This window comes from Bombina bombina, chromosome 6 (genome assembly GCF_027579735.1).
Source record: "Bombina bombina isolate aBomBom1 chromosome 6, aBomBom1.pri, whole genome shotgun sequence".
Classification (NCBI taxonomy): domain Eukaryota; kingdom Metazoa; phylum Chordata; class Amphibia; order Anura; family Bombinatoridae; genus Bombina; species Bombina bombina.
Genome location: NC_069504.1, coordinates 961,410,559 through 961,433,428, shown reverse-complemented (window position 1 = coordinate 961,433,428; position 22,870 = coordinate 961,410,559). Strand labels below are relative to the sequence as shown.

Below are 22,870 nucleotides of genomic sequence, written 5' to 3'. Positions count from 1 at the left end.
TAGTGGGGCTGTTGTGTTTGCAAATCATATCTAAGATTTCTTACCAAAAATAAGATATCTGTGGAGATTTTAAGGGACATTAATGTAAAAATCGATCTCTCATGATTCAGAGCATGTAATTGTAAACTTTCCAGCATAATCCTATTATCAAATTTGCCTTCATCTCTTGGTATCATTTGCTGAAAAGCATACCTAGGTAGGCTTAGGAGCAACAATTCACTACAGGGAGCTAACGGCTGATTGGTGGCTACACATATATGCCTCTTGTCATTGGCTCATATTATGTGTTCATCCAACTTTCAGTAATGCATTATTGCTCCTTCCATAAAGGGAAAATAAAGCAAATTTGATAACAGAAGTATATAAAATTACATAACAATTTGCATAATGAAAGTTTTAATTGTGACTTTACTGTCTCTTTTAATCCATGGTCCAGGTCAGTTTCATAACTGACCTGCTCATGATGGGGGTTTTACTAGAGAGTTTGTATCACAAAATAGCTCTACAGCTGAGTAATCATGTAGTAGGAATTGCTATCTATTTTTGTCTTTGTTTTCAGATGTGTATAACATTTGTATTTAATGGGGGGGTTTTGTGTGTTTTGTATGTGAGATAAGTGTACACTCTGAAAAGCAACTACTACTACAAAAAAAAAGTGCCTCTGTGGAAAATCAAACTACATGTCTAAAATTCCAGCAAAACAATATATCATTTTTGTGAAGATGAAGTGTCCTCCAGTTGGTTGGTTGTAACTTCCTTCCATGAAGGTCTAAGAAAAGCTTAAACAGAGTATACAAAACACTCTCTACACAAATATTTCTATGTGTTTTCCAACTTGGAAGCAACAATCCTCACAAGCCTTGTGCATAATTTACATTAATTTGACAGCTTTATATACTAGAATTAGTTTGAAATCCTTATTATTATTATTCTTTATTTATTAAGCGCCAACATATTCCGCAGCGCTGTCCATGGATACAATTCATTTAAATAAAACAATACAAGACTTGTAAGATACAGGACAAAATTTACAAACACATACAGGAGGGATTGAGGGCTCTATTCCCGTAGGAACTTACAATCTAGAAGGGTAGGAGGTTGAGAAACAGGAGGTGAGGACTGCGAGATTGAGAAAGATGTTAATACAGAGTTAGATGATGAAAATGTTAGGTAAGTGAAATTAATTGAGTTGGGTGGTAGGCTTCCCTGAATAGAAAAGTCTTCAGGGAACATTTAAAGGAAGAAAGATTAGGGCAAAGCCTTACAGCACGAGGGAGAGTGTTCCAGAGGGTAGGTGCTGCACGAAAGAAGTCCTGCAGTCTAGCATGAGAGGAGGTGATAGTTACGGATGCAAGGAGCAGGTCATTGTTGGATCTTAGTGGACGGGCTGGAGTATACTTGTGTATTAGAGAGGATAGGCAGGGGGGAGCGGCGTTGGTGAGAGTTTTGTATGTAAGGGTGAGAATTTTGAATTTGATTCTGCTGTGAATGGGGATCCAATGAAGGGTCTCACAGAGGTGCAGCAGATACAGATCGACGGGAAAGGTGAATCAGCCTGGCAGAGGCATTTAGGATGGATTGGGGGGGAGAGGCGGGAAAGAGGAAGGCCAGCGAGTAGGTTATTGCAGTAGTCAAGTCGGGAGATAACAAGGGAGTGGATTATTTGCTTTGTGGTGTCAGCGCTCAGAAAAGGGCGAATTTTGGAAATATTGCGTAGATGATTGCGGCAGGATGTAGAAAGTGATTGGATATGGGGGACGAAGGATAGGTTTGAGTCAAGTGTGACTCTGAGGCAGCGGACTGTGGGCGATGGGGAAATGGTGATGCCGTCAACAGGGATAGAGAAGTCGGAAGTCGGTGTAGAGCTTGAGGGGGGATAAGAAGGAGCTCAGTCTTGGACATGTTAATCTTTAGGTGGTGAGCGGCCATCCAGGAAGAAATACCAGATAAGCAGTTGCTGACCTGAGAGAGGACAGAGGGAGAGAGAGCAGAGGTAGATCTGGGTGTCATCATAGAGGTAATATTTGAAGCCATAACTGTTGATAAGTTTAACCAGCGAAGAAGTATAGATGGAGAAGAGTAGAGGACCCAGAACAGATCCTTGAGATACTCCAACAGACAGAGGCATAGGAGAGGAGGAGTCACCGGCAAATGACACCGAAAAAGACCTGCGGGAAAGATAGGAGTGAATCCAGGAAAGAGCAGTGTCACAGAGGCCAAAAGAGCTAAGGGTCTGTAGGAGGGAGGGGGTGGTCAACTGTGTTGAAGGCAGCTGAGAGATCAAGTAAGATGAGTATAGAGTAGTGGCCAATATTTTTAGCAGAGAGAAGATCATTTGTGACCTTGGTAAGAGCAGTCTCAGTTGAGTGTTTTGGTCAAGCAAGGAGTTGGCGGACAGGAAGTGAGTTATGCGATTGTAAACTAGTTTTTCAAGGAGTTTTGATGTTAGTGGAAGCAGTGATATGGGGCGGTAGCTTTCAGGAGAATTAGGGTTGAGGGAGGGTTTTTTGAGTATGGGAGTGACTTTTGCGTGTTTTAAAGAAGATGGGAATGAGCCGGTAGAGAGAGATAGGTTGAAGATGTGGGTAAGGAGTGAGGGTGGAAGATAGGGAGGGTATTAGATGGGAAGGGATAGGATCGAGTGGGCAGGTAGTGAGGCGTGAGGAAGATAGTAAGGAAGAAACTTCATTCTCAGTGGCTGGATGGAAGATACAGAGGGTGGCAGAGGGAGTAATTGGGCCTGTTGTTGGAGTATTGCAGGTTGGTGTTGGGATGTTGCTTTTGCAGGTTGGTGTTGGAATGTACGTGTTTTGTTTAAAAAGTAGTCTTCCAGGTCTTGAGAACTAAAGACAGGTGGGGGTGGTGGAGCAGGTGGGTAGAGGAGAGAGTTAAAGGTGGAGAAGAGTCATTTAGGGTTTGAGGAAAGAGTAGATATGAGAGAAGAGAAGTAAGTTTGCTTGGCTAAGTGAAGAGCGGAAGTTTATGAATGAAGAATATACTTATAGTGTATGAAATCGGGTTCAGAGTGAGTTTTCCTCCAGACACGCTCAGCAGTATGGGAGCATTTTTGCAAATAGCGTGTTTGCTGAGCATGCCAGGGCTGTAACTGACGGTGTGGTGTTTTGCGCAGCTTAGGAGGGCCAAGTGTGTCTAATGCAGAGGAGAGAGTTTTGTTATAGTGGGCTGTAGCAAGATCAGGGCAGGTTATAGTGGAGGTGTGAGGGAGGAGATTTTGAATGATTTTTGAAAATTGGAGCGGATCCACAGCATGTGTATTTCTACAGGTGCGGGGGCGGGATGGAGAAGTGGGTTTAGCTGTTGCATTAATATTATAGGTTACCAGGTGATGGTCTGAAATGGGGAAAGGGCGACAGGTGGTGTCAGATATAGAGCAGAGGTAGGAAAATAACAGGTCGATGGAGTTTCCATCACGGTGAGTCGAGAATAGGGTGGATTGTGAGAGACCGAAGGAGGATGTGAGTGAAAGAAGTTTAGAGGCAGCAGGGGCAGATGGGTTGTCAATGGGAATGTTGAAGACCCCAAGAATTAGGGTTGTAATATTTGAAGAGAGAAAGTGAGGAAGCCAGGCAGCGAAGTTGTCAAAGAACTGGGAGGTTGGTCCAGGAGGGCGATAGATGACTGCCATTTTGAGGGAGAGGGGAGAACAGGCGAATACAGTGGACTTCAAAGGAGGAGAAGGAAAGATATGGGATTGGAGGTAGGTATTGATAAGTGCAGGAGGGGGAGAGCAGGATGCCAACACTGCCGCCACGTTTCTCACCTGGCCTAGGGGTATGGCTAAAGTGAAGACCACCGTGTGTGAGACCAGCAATGGAAACAGTGTCAGAAGGAGATAGCCAGGTTTCAATAATTGCTAAAAGGGTGAAAGCATTTGATATAAACAGGTCATGAATGGCTGTACGTTTGTTGCAGACAGAGCGATTGTTCCATAGTGCGCAGGTGAAAGGAGTGTATGCGTGTGGGATGCATTGGATGGAAATGAGGTTATGTGTGTTGCTTTTATTAAAGTTTATATATGGAGTGCGTGATTGGGTAATGGTGGGAATGAGGGTGGGCCCAGTATTTGGAGAGATGTTGCCTGTTGCTAATAGCATCAAGATGGAATGTAAGAGTAGGTGAGAATGAGATTTATAGCAGTGGAAGCATTTCTGTAAGGTGGTGCAGTTTAGTGACATAGATTTTAAAATAGAAAGTAGTTGGTGAGAGCTAAGGTATGGTGAAGAAAGGAGAGAGGGGCCTGTATAAACTGCATGTGGAGAAGGGTAAGGTATGAGCATTTGAGCCTGCTTGTGGAATAGACATGAGACTGATAAAAGAAAAAGCAGTCCTGAAAACATAGCAGAATGTTAAGTGCAAAAGATTGAAAACAAAATCCCAAATGCTATACTATATTTGTGTGTGAGTGAATCAAACTGATTTGGAATGAAGCCCATTCTTTGGTTAGCTATAAGGTTTAGAGGGCTGGCTTAAGGTTAGTGACAGGTTAGCTTCTTGAAAGCAAATTGGGGAAATAATTTGGTCAGTTTAGTTCAGTAAAAGTTAACTTTATGTGTGTGTGTGTGTGTGTGTGTGTGTGTATGTATATGTGTGTGTGTGTGTGTGTGTGTATATGTGTATATATATATATACACAAGTAAAAGTGAACAATTTTCCAGTCGTGGATGCAGGTAAAACAAAGCAAAATTTATTATTTAAATTTTAAAATCATTAACACACGACATGTTAAAAAGCTAAAGAGGGCATCAGATCAGGTCTTGCGCGTTTCAGCTCTGTCGAGCCGTACTCATAGACCTCTGATCTGGTGCTGTGACTGCACAAATTTATATACACAATTTAATTAGGTCAATTAAAAACACTTGCCCAACTTAGTTTACCATGTTAACCCCCTATTAGTGTCCATTCTTTGTTTTATTTTTAATATTTTTAATTCAGGGTCAATGTTGATGTGTGTGCATGTTTTCTGGCTTCAGGAGTCCTGTATAATATTGAAAAACGATCTTTCTGTCTTGTGCTAATTTTCTCATATATACTTTTATTAAACTGTTTCATTTTCATGAGTGTAAGTTATATTAATTTCTCAGCATGATAACTTATTATACTCATATGTATTACAGATACATTCTTTGACGTTACAGGTTGTGACTTATTGTTAAAGATACCCAGGATTCCGTGGATAGGTTTTAGAACTCATAAATAATTTTTGTTGTTAATTTATTTGGGATTATTTAATTAGGTTTTTATTCCCAAAAATGTATGAGTTCAAACCTAGAATTAAATCCATAAGGAATATTGGTTTTTAAATGGAACATCCAATATACTTCTTTCTTACTAAGTACACTGTCTAAATCACCTCCCCTAGAATCTAGAATTATCTTTTCTACTACTGTCCACTTAAATGATTTTGTGTTCCTGTCATGTTCATCTATAAAATGCTTTGTTACGGGAAGGAGTTTGTCTTCTCTCTGTCTACTTTTTTCTGTGTCTACAGTGATGCTGGATAGATGCTCTTGTATACGGTTTCTTATCTCTCTTACCGTTTTACCAATATATTGAAGTTTACAAATACTGCACTCTATGAGATACACTACCCCCTTGTCTCTACAATTTAAATGTCTATCTTAAAGATTTCTCCAGTTTTTGTTGATTGGAAGGTGTTTCCTGTGCCTGCATGTTTGCAGGCTTTACAGTCACTATAGCCACACTTATAGAGCCCTTTAGTTTGTAACCATGTTGTTTGTTTTGCTATTTTTATATTTGTTGGGGAGACCATGTTTCCTATTGTTTTTCCTCTCCTATATAAAAATAGACAATTTTTATCTACTATTTTTGCTAGACTATTATCAGCCTTTAAGATGGGTAGATGTTTTTTTATTATATTTGATTATATTGTGGCAAATATTGTGTAACAAATTTGATTCTATCTTTATCATAGTGGGGTTTCTTTTTTGGTTTATATATGTAACACAAACCTGTTCAACGGAGCGCTCCTGGGATCTTTAGGTAGCGAGTTGATGATCCTCTATAGGCACAAGTGGAGAGAGGGTATGGGGACCATGTCCCAAATATATATGTCTTCTTAAGTGAAACACATAGGCGGAAACTGCTTATCCCAGTGCGTCTGCAAACGCACCTATAGCAAATGAAGCATCCAAAAGGTGGGAAAAGAAATAGCACTCCAAGCCCAGATGTAAAAATTCAAAATTTTATTCCAGAATTCTTAAAAGCATACAAGATTAAAAGCGATCAGCACAAAAATGTGCAAAAAACAGGTGAATGAACAGGTGCAAACAGCAAACGTTTCGTGCACTTGCGCACTTGGTCACTGTTAGTTTGTGCACCTGTTCAGGTCTCTATTTATAGCTGATGATCTTAAAGAAACATAGCAATTAAAACAACCTGTAGTTTGTATATGTGTAAGGGAGCCTATTCTAAGATATTAATACACAATGTTATCTGTACCTATTAAAGAGTATAATTCATGGAAAAATAATGAGTATACTATATATATAAGGAAACCTTGTAAGTTTAAATACTCTATATATGTATTCTTTAGGAGGATACAGTGTAACTAGGACTGAAAAGTCCTAGAATTAAACACTATTTAGCAAACAAATCTAGGTCCCTTCTCATATTTAAACCCAAAGGATAAGTAGTTTGAAGATTAAACATCCAGAGAATTTCCCTTTTGTCAAGAGTCATTTCCCTGTCTTCTCCCCTTCTCCAGAGGGGAACAAAATCTATCCCCTGGACAGTAAGCGCTGATGTGTCAGAGTTATGTAATGTTTTGAAGTGTCTAGATATTGGTATATTATATGTGTGTGTGTATGTATATATATAGCTTGAATTGCAGAAAGAAAAAGCCGGCACTTCTCCCAGGATGAATGATAAAAACGATCTTTATTTCATATACATTAAAATAAGTAAGAAAGAATGCAAAGCTAGAAAGTATGCCTTACATGTTTCGGCTAGTGCAGCCTTAATCATAAGCATACTCCCAGGTAAAAATGGCTAAAATAAATAGTGCTTGCCCTTCACTTATTGGTTGAATCAAACATGTGACTAAAGTTACCAGGATGTACCTGTAGGTAGACATTTAAGGTGGAATTAATTCAATGTTAGATAACTAACCAATGACTATCATGTCAGATTAAATAACAGCAAAAAATGGAAGTGCATTTAATAGGTAGTTGCACTTTCTCATCAGGTGGCAATGCTTTCTATAGTGCAAATGTGGGTGAGACGACACGTGAAGCCCGTGAAAGAATGAATGAACACAAATCTAGTATCAGGAGGGGGGATTTAGAGGCCCCAGTTGCCCATCATTTTATTAAGGCTAAAAATAACCTTTCTTTCATGTAATTAGCAAGAGTCCATGAGCTAGTGACGTATGGGATATACATTCCTACCAGGAGGGGCAAAGTTTCCCAAACCTTAAAATGCCTATAAATACACCCCTCACCACACCCACAATTCAGTTTTACAAACTTTGCCTCCGATGGAGGTGGTGAAGTAAGTTTGTGCTAGATTCTACGTTGATATGCGCTCCGCAGCAAGTTGGAGCCCGGTTTTCCTCTCAGCGTGCAGTGAATGTCAGAGGGATGTGAGGAGAGTATTGCCTATTTGAATGCAGTGATCTCCTTCTACGGGGTCTATTTCATAGGTTCTCTGTTATCGGTCGTAGAGATTCATCTCTTACCTCCCTTTTCAGATCGACGATATACTCTTATATATACCATTACCTCTGCTGATTTTCGTTTCAGTACTGGTTTGGCTTTCTACAAACATGTAGATGAGTGTCCTGGGGTAAGTAAATCTTATTTTCTGTGACACTCTAAGCTATGGTTGGGCACTTTATTTATAAAGTTCTAAATATATGTATTCAAACATTTATTTGCCTTGACTCAGAATGTTCAACATTCCTTATTTTCAGACAGTCAGTTTCATATTTGGGATAATGCGTTTGAATCAATCATTTTTTCTTACCTTAAAAATTTGACTTTTTTTCCCTGTGGGCTGTTAGGCTCGCGGGGGCTGAAAATGCTTCATTTTATTGCGTCATTCTTGGCGCGGACTTTTTTGGTGCAAAAAATCTTTTCTGTTTCCGGCGTCATACGTGTCGCCGGAAGTTGCGTCATTTTTTGACGTCCTTTTGCGCCAAAAATGTTGGCGTTCCGGATGTGGCGTCATTTTTGGCGCCAAAAAGCATTTAGGCGCCAGACAATGTGGCGTATTATTTGGCGCCAAAAAATGTGGGCGTCGCTTTTGTCTCCACATTATTTCAGTCTCATTTTTTCTTTGCTTCTGGTTACTAGAAGCTTGTTTATTGGCATTTTTTCCCATTCCTGAAACTGTCATTTAAGGAATTTGATCAATTTTGCTTTATATGTTGTTTTTTCTCTTACATATTGCAAGATGTCTCACGTTGCATCTGAGTCAGGAAAATCGCTGTCTAGTGCTGGAACTACCAAAGCTAAGTGTATCTGCTGTAAACTTTTGTTAGCTATTCCTCTGGCTGTTGTTTGTATTAATTGTCATGACAAACTTGTTAAAGCAGATAATATTTCCTTTAGTAATGTACCATTGCCTGTTGCAGTTTCCTCAACATCTAAGGTGCAGAATGTTCCTGATAACATAAGAGATTTTGTTTCTGAATCCATCAAGAAGGCTATGGCCTAGATTTGGAGTTCGGCGGTAGAAGGGCTGTTAACGCTCCGCGGGCTTTTTTCTGGCCGCACCATAAATTTAACTCTGGTATTGAGAGTTCAAACAAATGCTGCGTTAGGCTCCAAAAAAGGAGCGTAGAGCATTTTTACCGCAAATGCAACTCTCGATACCAGAGTTGCTTACGGACGCGGCCAGCCTCAAAAACGTGCTCGTGCACGATTCTCCCATAGGAAACAATGGGACTGTTTGAGCTGAAAAAAAACCTAACACCTGCAAAAAAGCAGCGTTCAGCTCCTAACGCAGCCCCATTGTTTCCTATGGGGAAACACTTCCTACGTCTGCACCTAACACTCTAACATGTACCCTGAGTCTAAACACCCCTAACCTTACACTTATTAACCCCTATTCTGCCGCCCCCGCTATCGCTGACCCCTGCATATTTTTTTTAACCCCTAATTTGCCGCTCCGTAAACCGCCGCAACCTACGTTATCCCTATGTACCCCTAATCTGCTGCCCTAACATCGCCGACCCCTATATTATATTTATTAACCCCTAATCTGCCCCCCTCAACGTCGCCGACACTGCCTACACTTATTAACCCCTAATCTGCCGAGCGGACCTCACCGCTATTCTAATAAATGTATTAACCCCTAAAGCTAAGTCTAAGTCTAAGATATAATTAAACCTAACACTACCCTATCAATAAATTAATTAAATAAACTACCTACAATTACCTACAATTAACCTAACACTACACTATCAATAAATTAATTAAATACAATTCCTACAAATAAATACAATTAAATAAACTAGCTAAAGTACAAAAAATAAAAAAGAACTAAGTTACAAAAAATAAAAAAATATTTACAAACATAAGAAAAATATTACAACAATTTTAAACTAATTACACCTACTCTAAGCCCCCTAATAAAATAACAAAGCCCCCCAAAATAAAAAATTCCCTACCCTATTCTAAATTAAAAAAGTTACAAGCTCTTTTACCTTACCAGCCCTGAACAGGGCCCTTTGCGGGGCATGCCCCAAGATTTTCAGCTCTTTTGCCTGTAAAAGAATAAATACAATACCCCCCCCCCAACATTACAACCCACCACCCACATACCCCTAATCTAACCCAAACCCCCCTTAAATAAACCTAACACTAAGCCCCTGAAGATCTTCCTACCTTATCTTCACCATACCAGGTTCACCGATCCGTCCTGAAGAGCTCCTCCGATGTCCTGATCCAAGCCCAAGCGGGGGGCTGAAGAGGTCCATGATCCGGTCAAAGTCTTCATCCAAGCGGGGCAGAAGAGGATCTTCCATCCGATTGAAGTCATCATCCAGGCGGCATCTTCTATGGTCTTCCATCCGGAGCGAAGCGGCAGGATCCTGAAGACCTCCAGCGCGGAACATCCATCCGGCCCGACGACTGAACGACGAATGACTGTTCCTTTAAGGGACGTCATCCAAGATGGCGTCCCTCGAATTCCGATTGGCTGATAGGATTCTATCAGCCAATCGGAATTAAGGTAGGAATTTTCTGATTGGCTGATGGAATCAGCCAATCAGAATCAAGTTCAATCCGATTGGCTGATCCAATCAGCCAATCAGATTGAGCTCGCATTCTATTGGCTGTAGGAATTGTGTTTAATTAATTTATTGATAGTGTAGTGTTAGGTTAATTGTAGGTAATTGTAGGTAGTTTATTTAATTAATTTATTGATAGGGTAGTGTTAGGTTTAATTATATCTTAGGTTAGGATTTATTTTACAGGTAAATTTGTTATTATTTTAACTAGGTAACTATTAAATAGTTCTTAACTATTTAATAGCTATTGTACCTGGTTAAAATAATTACAAAGTTGCCTGTAAAATAAATATTAATCCTAAAATAGCTATAATATAATTATAATTTATATTGTAGCTATATTAGGATTTATTTTACAGGTAAGTATTTAGCTTTAAATAGGAATCATTTATTTAATAAGAGTTAATTTATTTCGTTAGATGTAAATTATATTTAAGTTAGGGGGGTGTTAGTGTTAGGGTTAGACTTAGCTTTAGGGGTTAATCCATTTATTATAGTAGCGAAGAGCTCCGGTCGTCAGATTAGGGGTTAATAATTGAAGGTAGGTGTCGGCGATGTTATGGAGGGCAGATTAGGGGTTAATACTATTTATGATAGGGTTAGTGAGGCGGATTAGGGGTTAATAACTTTATTATAGTAGCGGTGCGGTCCGCTCGGCAGATTAGGGGTTAATAAGTGTAGGCAGGTGGAGGCGACGTTGTGGGGGGCAGATTAGGGGTTAAGAAATATAATATAGGGGTCGGCGATGTTAGGGCAGCAGATTAGGGGTACATAGGGATAACGTAGGTTGCGGCGGTTTACGGAGCGGCAGATTAGGGGTTAATTATTTTAAGTAGCTGGCGGCGACGTTGTGGGGGGCAGGTTAGGGGTTAATAAATGTAATACAGGGGTCGGCGGGGTTAGGGGCAGCAGATTAGGGGTACATAAGTATAACGTAGGTGGCGGTCGGCAGATTAGGGGTTAAAATATTTTAATCGAGTGGCGGCGATGTGGGGGGAGCTCGGTTTAGGGGTGCATAGGTAGTTTATGGGTGTTAGTGTACTTTAGGGTACAGTAGTTAAGAGCTTTATGAACCGGCGTTAGCCAGAAAGCTCTTAACTCCTGCTATTTTCAGGCGGCTGGAGTTTTGTCGTTAGAGCTCTAACGCTCACTTCAGAAACGACTCTAAATACCGGCGTTAGGAAGATCCCATTGAAAAGATAGGATACGCAATTGACGTAAGGGGATCTGCGGTATGGAAAAGTCGCGGCTGAAAAGTGAGCGTTAGACCCTTTAATCACTGACTCCAAATACCAGCGGGCGGCCAAAACCAGCGTTAGGAGCCTCTAACGCTGGTTTTGATGGCTACCGCCGAACTCCAAATCTAGGCCTATGTCTGTTATTTCTCCTTCTAGTAAACATAAAAAATCTTTTAAAACTTCTCTCTCTCCAGATGAATTTTTAAATGAACATCATCATTCTGATTCTGATGACTCTTCTGGTTCAGAGGATTCTGTCTCAGAGATTGATGCTGATAAATCTTCATATTTATTTAAAATGGAATTTATTCGTTCTTTACTTAAAGAAGTACTAATTGCTTTAGAAATAGAGGATTCTGGTCCTCTTGATACTAATTCTAAACGTTTAGATAAGGTGTTTAAATCTCCTGTGGTTATTCCAGAAGTTTTTCCTGTTCCTAATGCTATTTCTGAAGTAATTTCCAGAGAATGGGATAAATTGGGTAATTCATTTACTCCTTCTAAACGTTTTAAGCAATTATATCCTGTGCCGTCTGACAGATTAGAATTTTGGGACAAAATCCCTAAAGTTGATGGGGCTATTTCTACCCTTGCTAAACGTACTACTATTCCTACGTCAGATGGTACTTCGTTTAAAGATCCTTTAGATAGGAAAATTGAATCCTTTCTAAGAAAAGCTTATCTGTGTTCAGGTAATCTTCTTAGACCTGCTATATCTTTGGCTGATGTTGCTGCAGCTTCAACTTTTTGGTTGGAGACTTTAGCACAACAAGTAACAGATCATGATTCTCATAATATTATTATTCTTCTTCAGCATGCTAATAATTTTATCTGTGATGCCATTTTTGATATTATCAGAGTTGATGTCAGGTTTATGTCTCTAGCTATTTTAGCTAGAAGAGCTTTATGGCTTAAAACTTGGAATGCTGATATGGCTTCTAAATCAACTCTACTTTCCATTTCTTTCCAGGGTAACAAATTATTTGGTTCTCAGTTGGATTCCATTATCTCAACTGTTACTGGTGGGAAAGGAACTTTTTTACCACAGGATAAAAAATCTAAGGGTAAAAACAGGGCTAATAATCGTTTTCGTTCCTTTCGTTTCAACAAAGAACAAAAGCCTGATCCTTCATCCTCAGGAGCAGTTTCAGTTTGGAAACCATCTCCAGTCTGGAATAAATCCAAGCCTTCTAGAAAGGCAAAGCCTGCTTCTAAGTCCACATGAAGGTGCAGCCCTCATTCCAGCTCAGCTGGTAGGGGGCAGGTTACGTTTTTTCAAAGAAATTTGGATCAATTCTGTTCACAATCTTTGGATTCAGAACATTGTTTCAGAAGGGTACAGAATTGGTTTCAAGATGAGACCTCCTGCAAAGAGATTTTTTCTTTCCCGTGTCCCAGTAAATCCAGTGAAAGCTCAAGCATTTCTGAATTGTGTTTCAGATCTAGAGTTGGCTGGAGTAATTATGCCAGTTCCAGTTCTGGAACAGGGGATGGGGTTTTATTCAAATCTCTTCATTGTACCAAAGAAGGAGAATTCCTTCAGACCAGTTCTGGATCTAAAAATATTGAATCGTTATGTAAGGATACCAACGTTCAAAATGGTAACTGTAAGGACTATCTTGCCTTTTGTTCAGCAAGGGCATTATATGTCCACAATAGATTTACAGGATGCTTATCTGCATATTCCGATTCATCCAGATAATTATCAGTTCCTGAGATTCTCTTTTCTGGACAAGCATTACCAGTTTGTGGCTCTGCCGTTTGGCCTAGCTACAGCTCCAAGAATTTTTACAAAGGTTCTCGGTGCCCTTCTGTCTGTAATCAGAGAACAGGGTATTGTGGTATTTCCTTATTTGGACGATATCTTGGTACTTGCTCAGTCTTTAAATTTAGCAGAATCTCATACGAATCGACTTGTGTTGTTTCTTCAAGATCATGGTTGGAGGATCAATTTACCAAAAAGTTCATTGATTCCTCAGATAAGGGTAACTTTTCTGGGTTTCCAGATAGATTCAGTGTCCATGACTCTGTCTTTAACAGACAAGAGACGTCTAAAATTGATTTCAGCTTGTCGAAACCTTCAGTCACAATCATTCCCTTCGGTAGCCTTATGCATGGAAATTCTAGGTCTTATGACTGCTGCATCGGACGCGATCCCCTTTGCTCGTTTTCACATGCGACCTCTTCAGCTCTGTATGCTGAATCAATGGTGCAGGGATTACACAAAAATATCTCAATTAATATCTTTAAAACCGATTGTACGACACTCTCTAACGTGGTGGACAGATCACCATCGTTTAATTCAGGGGGCTTCTTTTGTGCTTCCGACCTGGACTGTAATTTCAACAGATGCAAGTCTCACAGGTTGGGGAGCTGTGTGGGGATCTCTGACGGCACAAGGAGTTTGGGAATCTCAGGAGGTGAGATTACCGATCAATATTTTGGAACTCCGTGCAATTTTCAGAGCTCTTCAGTCTTGGCCTCTTCTGAAGAGAGAATCGTTCATTTGTTTTCAGACAGACAATGTCACAACTGTGGCATACATCAATCATCAAGGAGGGACTCACAGTCCTCTGGCTATGAAAGAAGTATCTCGAATTCTGGTTTGGGCGGAATCCAGCTCCTGTCTAATCTCTGCGGTTCATATCCCAGGTATAGACAATTGGGAAGCGGATTATCTCAGTCGCCAAACGTTGCATCCGGGCGAATGGTCTCTTCACCCAGAGGTATTTCTTCAGATTGTTCAAATATGGGAGCTTCCAGAAATAGATCTGATGGCGTCTCATCTAAACAAGAAACTTCCCAGGTATCTGTCCAGATCCCGGGATCCTCAGGCGGAAGCAGTGGATGCATTATCACTTCCTTGGAAGTATCATCCTGCTTATATCTTTCCGCCTCTAGTTCTTCTTCCAAGAGTAATCTCCAAGATTCTGAAGGAATGCTCGTTTGTTCTGCTGGTAGCTCCGGCATGGCCTCACAGGTTTTGGTATGCGGATCTTGTCCGGATGGCCTCTTGCCATCCGTGGACTCTTCCGCTACGACCAGACCTTCTGTCGCAAGGTCCTTTTTTCCATCAGGATCTCAAATCCTTAAATTTAAAGGTATGGAGATTGAACGCTTGATTCTTAGTCAAAGAGGTTTCTCTGACTCTGTGATTAATACTATGTTACAGGCTCGTAAATCTGTATCCAGAGAGATATATTATAGAGTCTGGAAGACTTATATTTCTTGGTGTCTTTCTCATCATTTTTCTTGGCATTCTTTTAGAATTCCAAGAATTTTACAGTTTCTTCAGGATGGTTTAGATAAAGGTTTATCCGCAAGTTCTTTGAAAGGACAAATCTCTGCTCTTTCTGTTCTTTTTCACAGAAAGATTGCTAATCTTCCTGATATTCATTGTTTTGTACAAGCTTTGATTCGTATAAAACCTGTCATTAAGTCAATTTATCCTCCTTGGAGTTTGAATTTGGTTCTAGGGGCTCTTCAAGCTCCTCCGTTTGAACCTATGCATTCATTGGACATTAAATTACTTTCTTGGAAAGTTTTGTTCCTTTTGGCAATCTCTTCTGCCAGAAGAGTTTCTGAATTATCTGCTCTTTCTTGTGAGTCTCCTTTTCTGATTTTTCATCAGGATAAGGCAGTATTGCGAACTTCTTTTGAATTTTTACCTAAAGTTGTGAATTCCAACAACATTAGTAGAGAAATTGTGGTTCCTTCATTATGTCCTAATCCTAAGAATTCTAAGGAGAAATCGTTACATTCTTTGGATGTTGTTAGAGCTTTGAAATATTATGTTGAAGCTACTAAGTCTTTCCGAAAGACTTCTAGTTTATTTGTTATCTTTTCCGGTTCTAGAAAAGGCCAGAAAGCTTCTGCCATTTCTTTGGCATCTTGGTTGAAATCTTTAATTCATCTTGCCTATGTTGAGTCGGGTAAAACTCCGCCTCAAAGGATTACAGCTCATTCTACTAGGTCAGTTTCTACTTCCTGGGCGTTTAGGAATGAAGCTTCGATTGATCAGATTTGCAAAGCAGCAACTTGGTCCTCTTTGCATACTTTTACTAAATTCTACCATTTTGATGTATTTTCTTCTTCTGAAGCAGTTTTTGGTAGAAAAGTACTTCAGGCAGCGGTTTCAGTTTGAATCTTCTGCTTATGTTTTTCATTAAACTTTATTTTGGGTGTGGATTATTTTCAGCAGGAATTGGCTGTCTTTATTTTATCCCTCCCTCTCTAGTGACTCTTGCGTGGAAAGATCCACATCTTGGGTAATCATTATCCCATACGTCACTAGCTCATGGACTCTTGCTAATTACATGAAAGAAAACATAATTTATGTAAGAACTTACCTGATAAATTCATTTCTTTCATATTAGCAAGAGTCCATGAGGCCCACCCTTTTTTTGTGGTGGTTATGATTTTTGTATAAAGCACAATTATTCCAATTCCTTATTTTATATGCTTTCGCACTTGTTTATCACCCCACTTCTTGGCTATTCGTTAAACTGAATTGTGGGTGTGGTGAGGGGTGTATTTATAGGCATTTTGAGGTTTGGGAAACTTTGCCCCTCCTGGTAGGAATGTATATCCCATACGTCACTAGCTCATGGACTCTTGCTAATATGAAAGAAATGAATTTATCAGGTAAGTTCTTACATAAATTATGTTTTCTCAAATCAGGATTTTCCAGATTCTGTTAAATGGATAGTACTCCTCTAAGTTTGATGTGATTCGTGATTATATCTGCCTTCCATGATTTTAAATCTGTTTTAAGTGATTTTTTTGTGCACTCTTTTTATACCATTTATTGAAGGATAATGAAAATATGTAAATTCAAGGTTGTAATGACATGAAATAACCACTAGAGGGTGTAACATTGAGGAGTTGTAATTTACTAACAAGTTGTCAATTACTATTTGATTACACCTGTGTAAAGGTATATAAGGACAGACTCAAGTGCTATTATGTATTCACATGATTAAGGGGTAACACCCTAAATGTTGTGGACTTTGTTTGTGCCATAATAAATTGGTAAAATACTTATGCTGCTGCATCTTTTGTTTGTATCCATTTGGGGGTTTGCAGGAACCCTGCAGCGTGCATTGGGCATTTAAGGGTGCTGGGCTTTGGACTGTTTTCTATAGTGCAAAGACATGTGTTGCTAAAAAGGTAAATAAATTTTATTAAAGAAAAAGACAACAATATTTCTTATAGGTAAAGTTTTAGCATTAAGGTCATATGTAATTGCCACAATGAAAGTAATAATGTATACTAGATGTATTGGATGTTTTGTAAGAGGAGGTGACAATCCTATCACAATGTGTGTAATATAGAAGAGCACTCAATCCAATGAATTTATTTGCACTCAATTTTATGAGCTTAAAGGCTGTGATAACTAATAATACATAGTTGTGGAAATATAACATTATAAATATAACTATGTATGTGTATATATATATATATATATATATATATATATATATATATATATATATATATATATATATATATATATATATATTGTGCTGTCTTTTTTACCCTAGAGGAGACAGTAGAGTCAAAATTAAACTTGCATTGTCTATAAGGAAACCTTTTAATTTACTTATATTATTAGATTTTGATTTTTTCTCTTTGTAACCATTGTTGAAAAGTAAATCAAACAAGGAGTCTAAAAGCTTGCATATGTCTTTTAGAACATTTTATTAATATAAACATGTTGGTTATGCTAAACTGGGGAATGGGTTATAAAGGGATTATCTTTTTAAAAAAAAAATACAAATTTTTGAGTAGACTGTCCCTTTAATTCATTTTGGCAGGGATAGGGTTGGATCGTGCATATACTCCCTTACCATACTTTTAAGAAACTTGTACCAGGAATCATGAAAAACTGATTTTCACAAAACGTTATCTCTTTTTTTATTTTTTTTTTGGGGGGGGGGGCCACTCAGTTCTCCCATTTTTATTTTGTTTAATAAACTCAGAGAAAATTAATCTATCAATCCTGACATGAACAACACAAATAAATTGTGGCTAACCTTTTGGTGCAAAGTGATCAAAGCTTTTATGCTAATCATCACTTATTTAAATGATTGGATTCTCCATCTTTAAAGCAAGCAGTCTTATGGAATAGTTCTATGGTGAGGTGTGATTAGTTCCTCTTTAAAGGATGAAAATAAAATCAAGATAGGGACCAGTGATCATAGAGATTTTTCATATATGACAATCACCTAGCAGATGGACAGATATGGGACCACTTTTTTTGAACCTGTAGGATTGCCCCTTTTAAAATAAGGAGTCTCACAGTGGCCACCACACACAACATGCTTTTGTTTGTATGTGGTTCACCATTGGTATGGTAAACACATGAGGCATGTGACACCTTGATTTGAAAGAGGGGCATCTCGCTTTTAAAAACAAAGGATCACGTCTCAGTTTAAAGTTTATATGGGCTGGTAAGGTCCCTATTAGAGCCCATAGCACACTATAAGACACCTAGAATTACATTACAACCTAGAGGGGCATTAGACCAAATATTTGAGTTAAGCAGCCTCGGGGGAGATGCAACTCCCTATTTTATTTAAGGATTTCCATGTCCCTCTATAACAGAGCTTTCACACTTTTTAGACCTACACAATTTTGCGACACAGTAATTCAGTTGTACTAGCAAACAGGAGGTTAAACTAACTTGTTTTAAGAGATACGGACACATACATAAATTAAATAACGAAATGTATTTACAAGTAACAGTCTGTATGTGCAAGAATTAAAAAAAAAAAAAGTTTAATAACACCAATAGCTACTTACTATTTTAATGGGCTGTATGAGGTTGATGGGATGAACACCGTTTCTGAATATTTGGTGGAATATTAGATAAAGACACTCGCATTTCATCATCAAGCATTTTTAAGTTTCCACTTCCTATCCATTTATCAAGAGCAGGAGTAGCAATGCACTACTGGTAGCTAGCTGCAAAAAAACCCACTGACTTCTGACTTCAGCTCATCATTTAAGCTGCCGCCCTCAGAGTCCTGCTTATCTGACTGACTACTGCTCACGCTGCAAACACACTGCTGTCCCACTCACTGACTACACATGCAGTCACAAGACGATTGAGGAGACTACACGTGCAGTCAGGAGCCAATTTTCCCACCAAGCCACCAATAGGAATAGTTTCAGTTTCCGTTAAGCTGTGCCAATCGGTTAAGATGATCTGTGACCCACTAGGTATCATCCACGTGATATGCGTAGCAGGCAGGCGGAAAGTCAGAAACCAAAAAATGTTTGCAAAAAATGTTAAATTCAAAATAATTTGTGCTGAAGCAGGGACACAGCTACACACTGATGCCGACACACTAATGTGTTACGACACACAGTTTGGAAAGCACTGCTCTATAAGCTAGTGTGGTTAGATATGACCTCTGGAAAATGCTCCTTCCTCAAGAATTACTAGCAATAAGAGTGCATTTTATGTATAATAAAGATGACAAGTTGTCATCATTCACATTCTAAGTGTTAAGGAGCCTTTGGACCTTTCCGAATTTAAACTCAAAATATAAATCGCATCCTAATGTATCTTCCATTGGGCAAATGTGTACAATCTGCTTTTCATTACTGACGTGATGTATATAGGGCAAGAGACAAAGATTTACTATTAATGTACAACACTTTTGACACATTTTACTTGTAATGCTGTTTGGGGGTATTAGGAAATTTTAATATTTTCAGTGAAAAATGTAATGTCTATCATATCTATTTTTTATACACAGTTTCTGTATTTATTTTCTTAACTTGCATTTCTAACCTTTTTTCTCTCATTTCCTCTTTCCCTATCTTTTTTTAATGTTTTTTTAATCTCTGTCTGTCTCTCTGTCTCATATTCTCTGTCTCATATTCTCTGTCTCATTGCAGGGAAGTGTCCAAGTCCACTTAAGAACAGAGACTTTGTAACATTGCGATCTTGGCTACCCCTTGGAAATGATTATATGATAATAAATTACTCTGTAAAGCACCCGGTAAGACTTTTTTTGTGTTTTTTGTATAGGTTTTTATGATCTGTGTCAAAATTCTGAGTTGGCCAAATAAATATGATGTAGTCTACATCTCTGTTTATGATTTATTATATTGACTTGTCTCTCCAAAACACAAATTGACATGTTAAAATGTTATACAATTTGAAAATGGTCACAAGGCTATTAAGTATTTTCATATATACTGAAATTGTTTGCAGCATAAGCTTATTGAATGAGGATTTAAAGTGATGGTAAACTTTCCCCTTTATAAAAATAAAGATCCGGAATGCCTGATATTTTAGATGGAGTTTAATTCATCAGATGTCATAAAGATGCTCTATAACTTACTTTTAATATAGATATGAAATTCAATTTCCCTGTGCTCCACCGCCCACTTCAAAGTCAATTTTTCTGTGAGCCAATGGTTTGAATTGTTGTCCAATCAGCACTCTCCCCATATGGCACTTTTGTTGTAACTAGAGCACTGATTGGACAGCAATTCAAACCTTTATCTCACTGAAAAATTGATTTTGATGTGGGCGGCGGAGCGTGGGAATTTGGATATATCTACATTAAATAGTAAGTTATAGCGCATGTTCATAACAACTGATGAATTCAACTCCTTATAAAATATCACCATCATTCCAGATCTGTTTTTATAAAGGGGAAACTTTAACATATCTTTCATGTTTTTTAAGAGTATTTTTAGATACCGGAAACTTATTCATTAAACTTTACATTCACTTTAACCCAAACGTCTCTGGGAGAAAGTGAAACGGGCACAATTTTTAGATGAATTTTACATCAAAATGCAGCAAAATATATAATGAATGTATATTGCAATAATGTTTCACTTGTAATAATATAACATTTTATACATTGTTGAAATGTCAAGTTTAAAGGTCCTTTAAATGAGGGGGTCGGCAACCTTGGGCCCCCAGATGTTTTGGAACTACATTTCCCATGATGCTTAGACACTCTTTAGGCTGTCTGAGTATCATGGGAAATGTAGTTCAAAAACATCTGGGGTCCCAAGGTTGCTGACCCCTGCGTTTAAATTACAATATTGTCTGCCTTAGTGACTTCTGATGTAGCTATTTCTAGCTCACCAGTAACCATTAACTAAAACCATATACATTTTTTTTTTATTCTGTATATGTTTGTGTGGGCATTGCTAGTTGACACCCGGGGAAATGTGTGATGGCACTTAGCTCTACCACTATCAATAGTGGGTAGCATAGAATATAGTCAAAGATTTGTTTTCTGCGTTTTATTTTATTTTTCAATATTTGTGCACAACAAAAGGTAATTTATTATTTTTTTTACCACAGTACAGAAATAACGGATAATGCTGATTCTGTAAAAATAAACAAAAAAACATGATCACATGAGAGCGATTTTCTCCACTTGCAATAATTTAATCTCTTAGAATCCTCAGTTTGAATGTATATGTGCAATTTTTGGTGCAAGCATTGCAAACCCTCCATTCTCTTAATTTAATGTAGAGGTGTATTTTTATGATATATGTTGTGATCTTTTCGTGTAATTTAAAAATGAAAATTATGGGCTTTTTAATCCCTGTTAAAAATGCAAAGGCAGATTTAAAGGGACTTTTTTTTAAGGGGGTCACTGTGCGTGTTCCACACTCCTTAAGGAACAAAAAGCAAATTATGGAACCTAGCATTTAAAACTGCTGCAAATCAAATAGCTAGGTTAGGCAATTTGCAGCATTTTGAAAGGGAAAAGTGGGACAGACACAATTGTTATTACAAAAGGGGGTGTTTTAATGTCATTTTATTCCACTCAATGATTGTTTGCACACTCTAGTTATCTATTTATAACTGTCTCTAATTTGCCTCAGCAATAATCTTGAAAAATCTGCATATTATTCTCAGGCTAATCTTTGCTTTGAATATATCATTCTATATAGCATTTATTTAGAGTTTAATGTTCCTTTGAAAGGAGTTATTCCAAACTTTCAAAAGATATATTTGATTAAAAAACTATAACACAGCTGCTACTCCCCAGTTTATCTGATTGTGTTTTGTGTGCCTCACTTCACCTCCTCCAACAACAGTAACAGAAATTAGGCTTGTGCATTTATTTAGTTAAGTATCACTCCCCTTCCCACAACCACCAGTGAATTTATTTAGTTACAAATGTGAATTTCTGATGAAAACACAGATTTTAATTTTGTTTTCAGGAAACAAATATCCAAACAAATGTACCAGCTAAATTTAAAGAAAACAAATAAGGAAAAAATTTGTCAGTATGCTTTTATTTCTTTTAAATTACCTTTAGGGGTTAAATAGCTCAAGCGCACTGGAGAGCCGCGCTAATTCCAACACTTCTGCACAGAGTCCCGGGCCCTGCTAATAAAAGGCTTAGGCCTAGATTTAGAGTTTGGCGGTAGCCGTGAAAACCAGCGTTAGAGGCTCCTAACGCTGGTTTTAGGCTACCGCCGGTATTTGGAGTCATACCGCAGATCCCCTTACGTCAATTGCGTATCCTATCTTTTCAATGGGATCTTTCTAACTCCGGTATTTAGAGTCATGTCTGAAGTGAGCGTTAGAAATCTAACGACAAAACTCCAGCTGCAGAAAAAAGTCAGTAGTTAAGAGCTTTCTGGGCTAACGCCGGTTCATAAAGCTCTTAACTACTGTGCTCTAAAGTACACTAACAGCCATAAACTACCTATGTACCCCTAAACCGAGGCCCCCCCACATCGCTGCCACTCTATAAAAAATTTTAACCTCTAATCTTCCGCTCCGTACACTGCCGCCAACTACGTTATCCCTATGTACCCCTAATCTGCTGCCCCTAACACCGCCGACCCCTATATTATTTTTTTTTTTAAAACAACTTTATTGAATAATGCATAATGTGATACATATAATAGGAGACACAGCTCCTTGTTGTTTACATATCCAACAGTTGTCCAGTTTTTGTTATCCTAAATCTAATACAAAATATATTAACTTTCTAGAACTCTCTACGTATTGGAATCAATAAAGATAAAAATATACGTAATAACAACTTAGAAATAGGAAAAGGGGTAGTGAGAAGGTAGAGGGATAAGGGAGAAAGAGGGGAGAGAAAGAGAGAAAGAGGAAAAAAAAAAAAAAAAAAAAAGGGGATCCGTCCTGCCCCGCCCATGTTCCTCTACCAGTCTAGCTTTCTGTGGGTTGTTTTTCTTTAAGTAATTGAAGATATGTGTCCCAAGTCTGGGTTATCACTGCATAAGTATCCATTTTTCCATTTTTGAGATAATAGTATTCTTCTAGTGAAATTAATTCGGAAACCTTCTGAACCCACATAGTAAGTGATGGAGCTCCATTATATTTCCAGTT

General features: G+C 38.3%; 1 protein-coding gene across 1 annotated transcript in view; it reads left to right on the top strand.

The window, feature by feature from the left end:
• The window catches only part of LOC128662394 (START domain-containing protein 10-like), a 114,335-nt gene that overhangs the window by 80,069 nt on the left and 11,396 nt on the right, over positions 1 to 22,870 (top strand). The window contains exon 3 of the mRNA XM_053716184.1: positions 19,420 to 19,523. Within this exon, the coding sequence (XP_053572159.1) occupies positions 19,420 to 19,523 (104 nt within the window). The remainder of the gene's footprint in view (positions 1 to 19,419; positions 19,524 to 22,870) is intronic.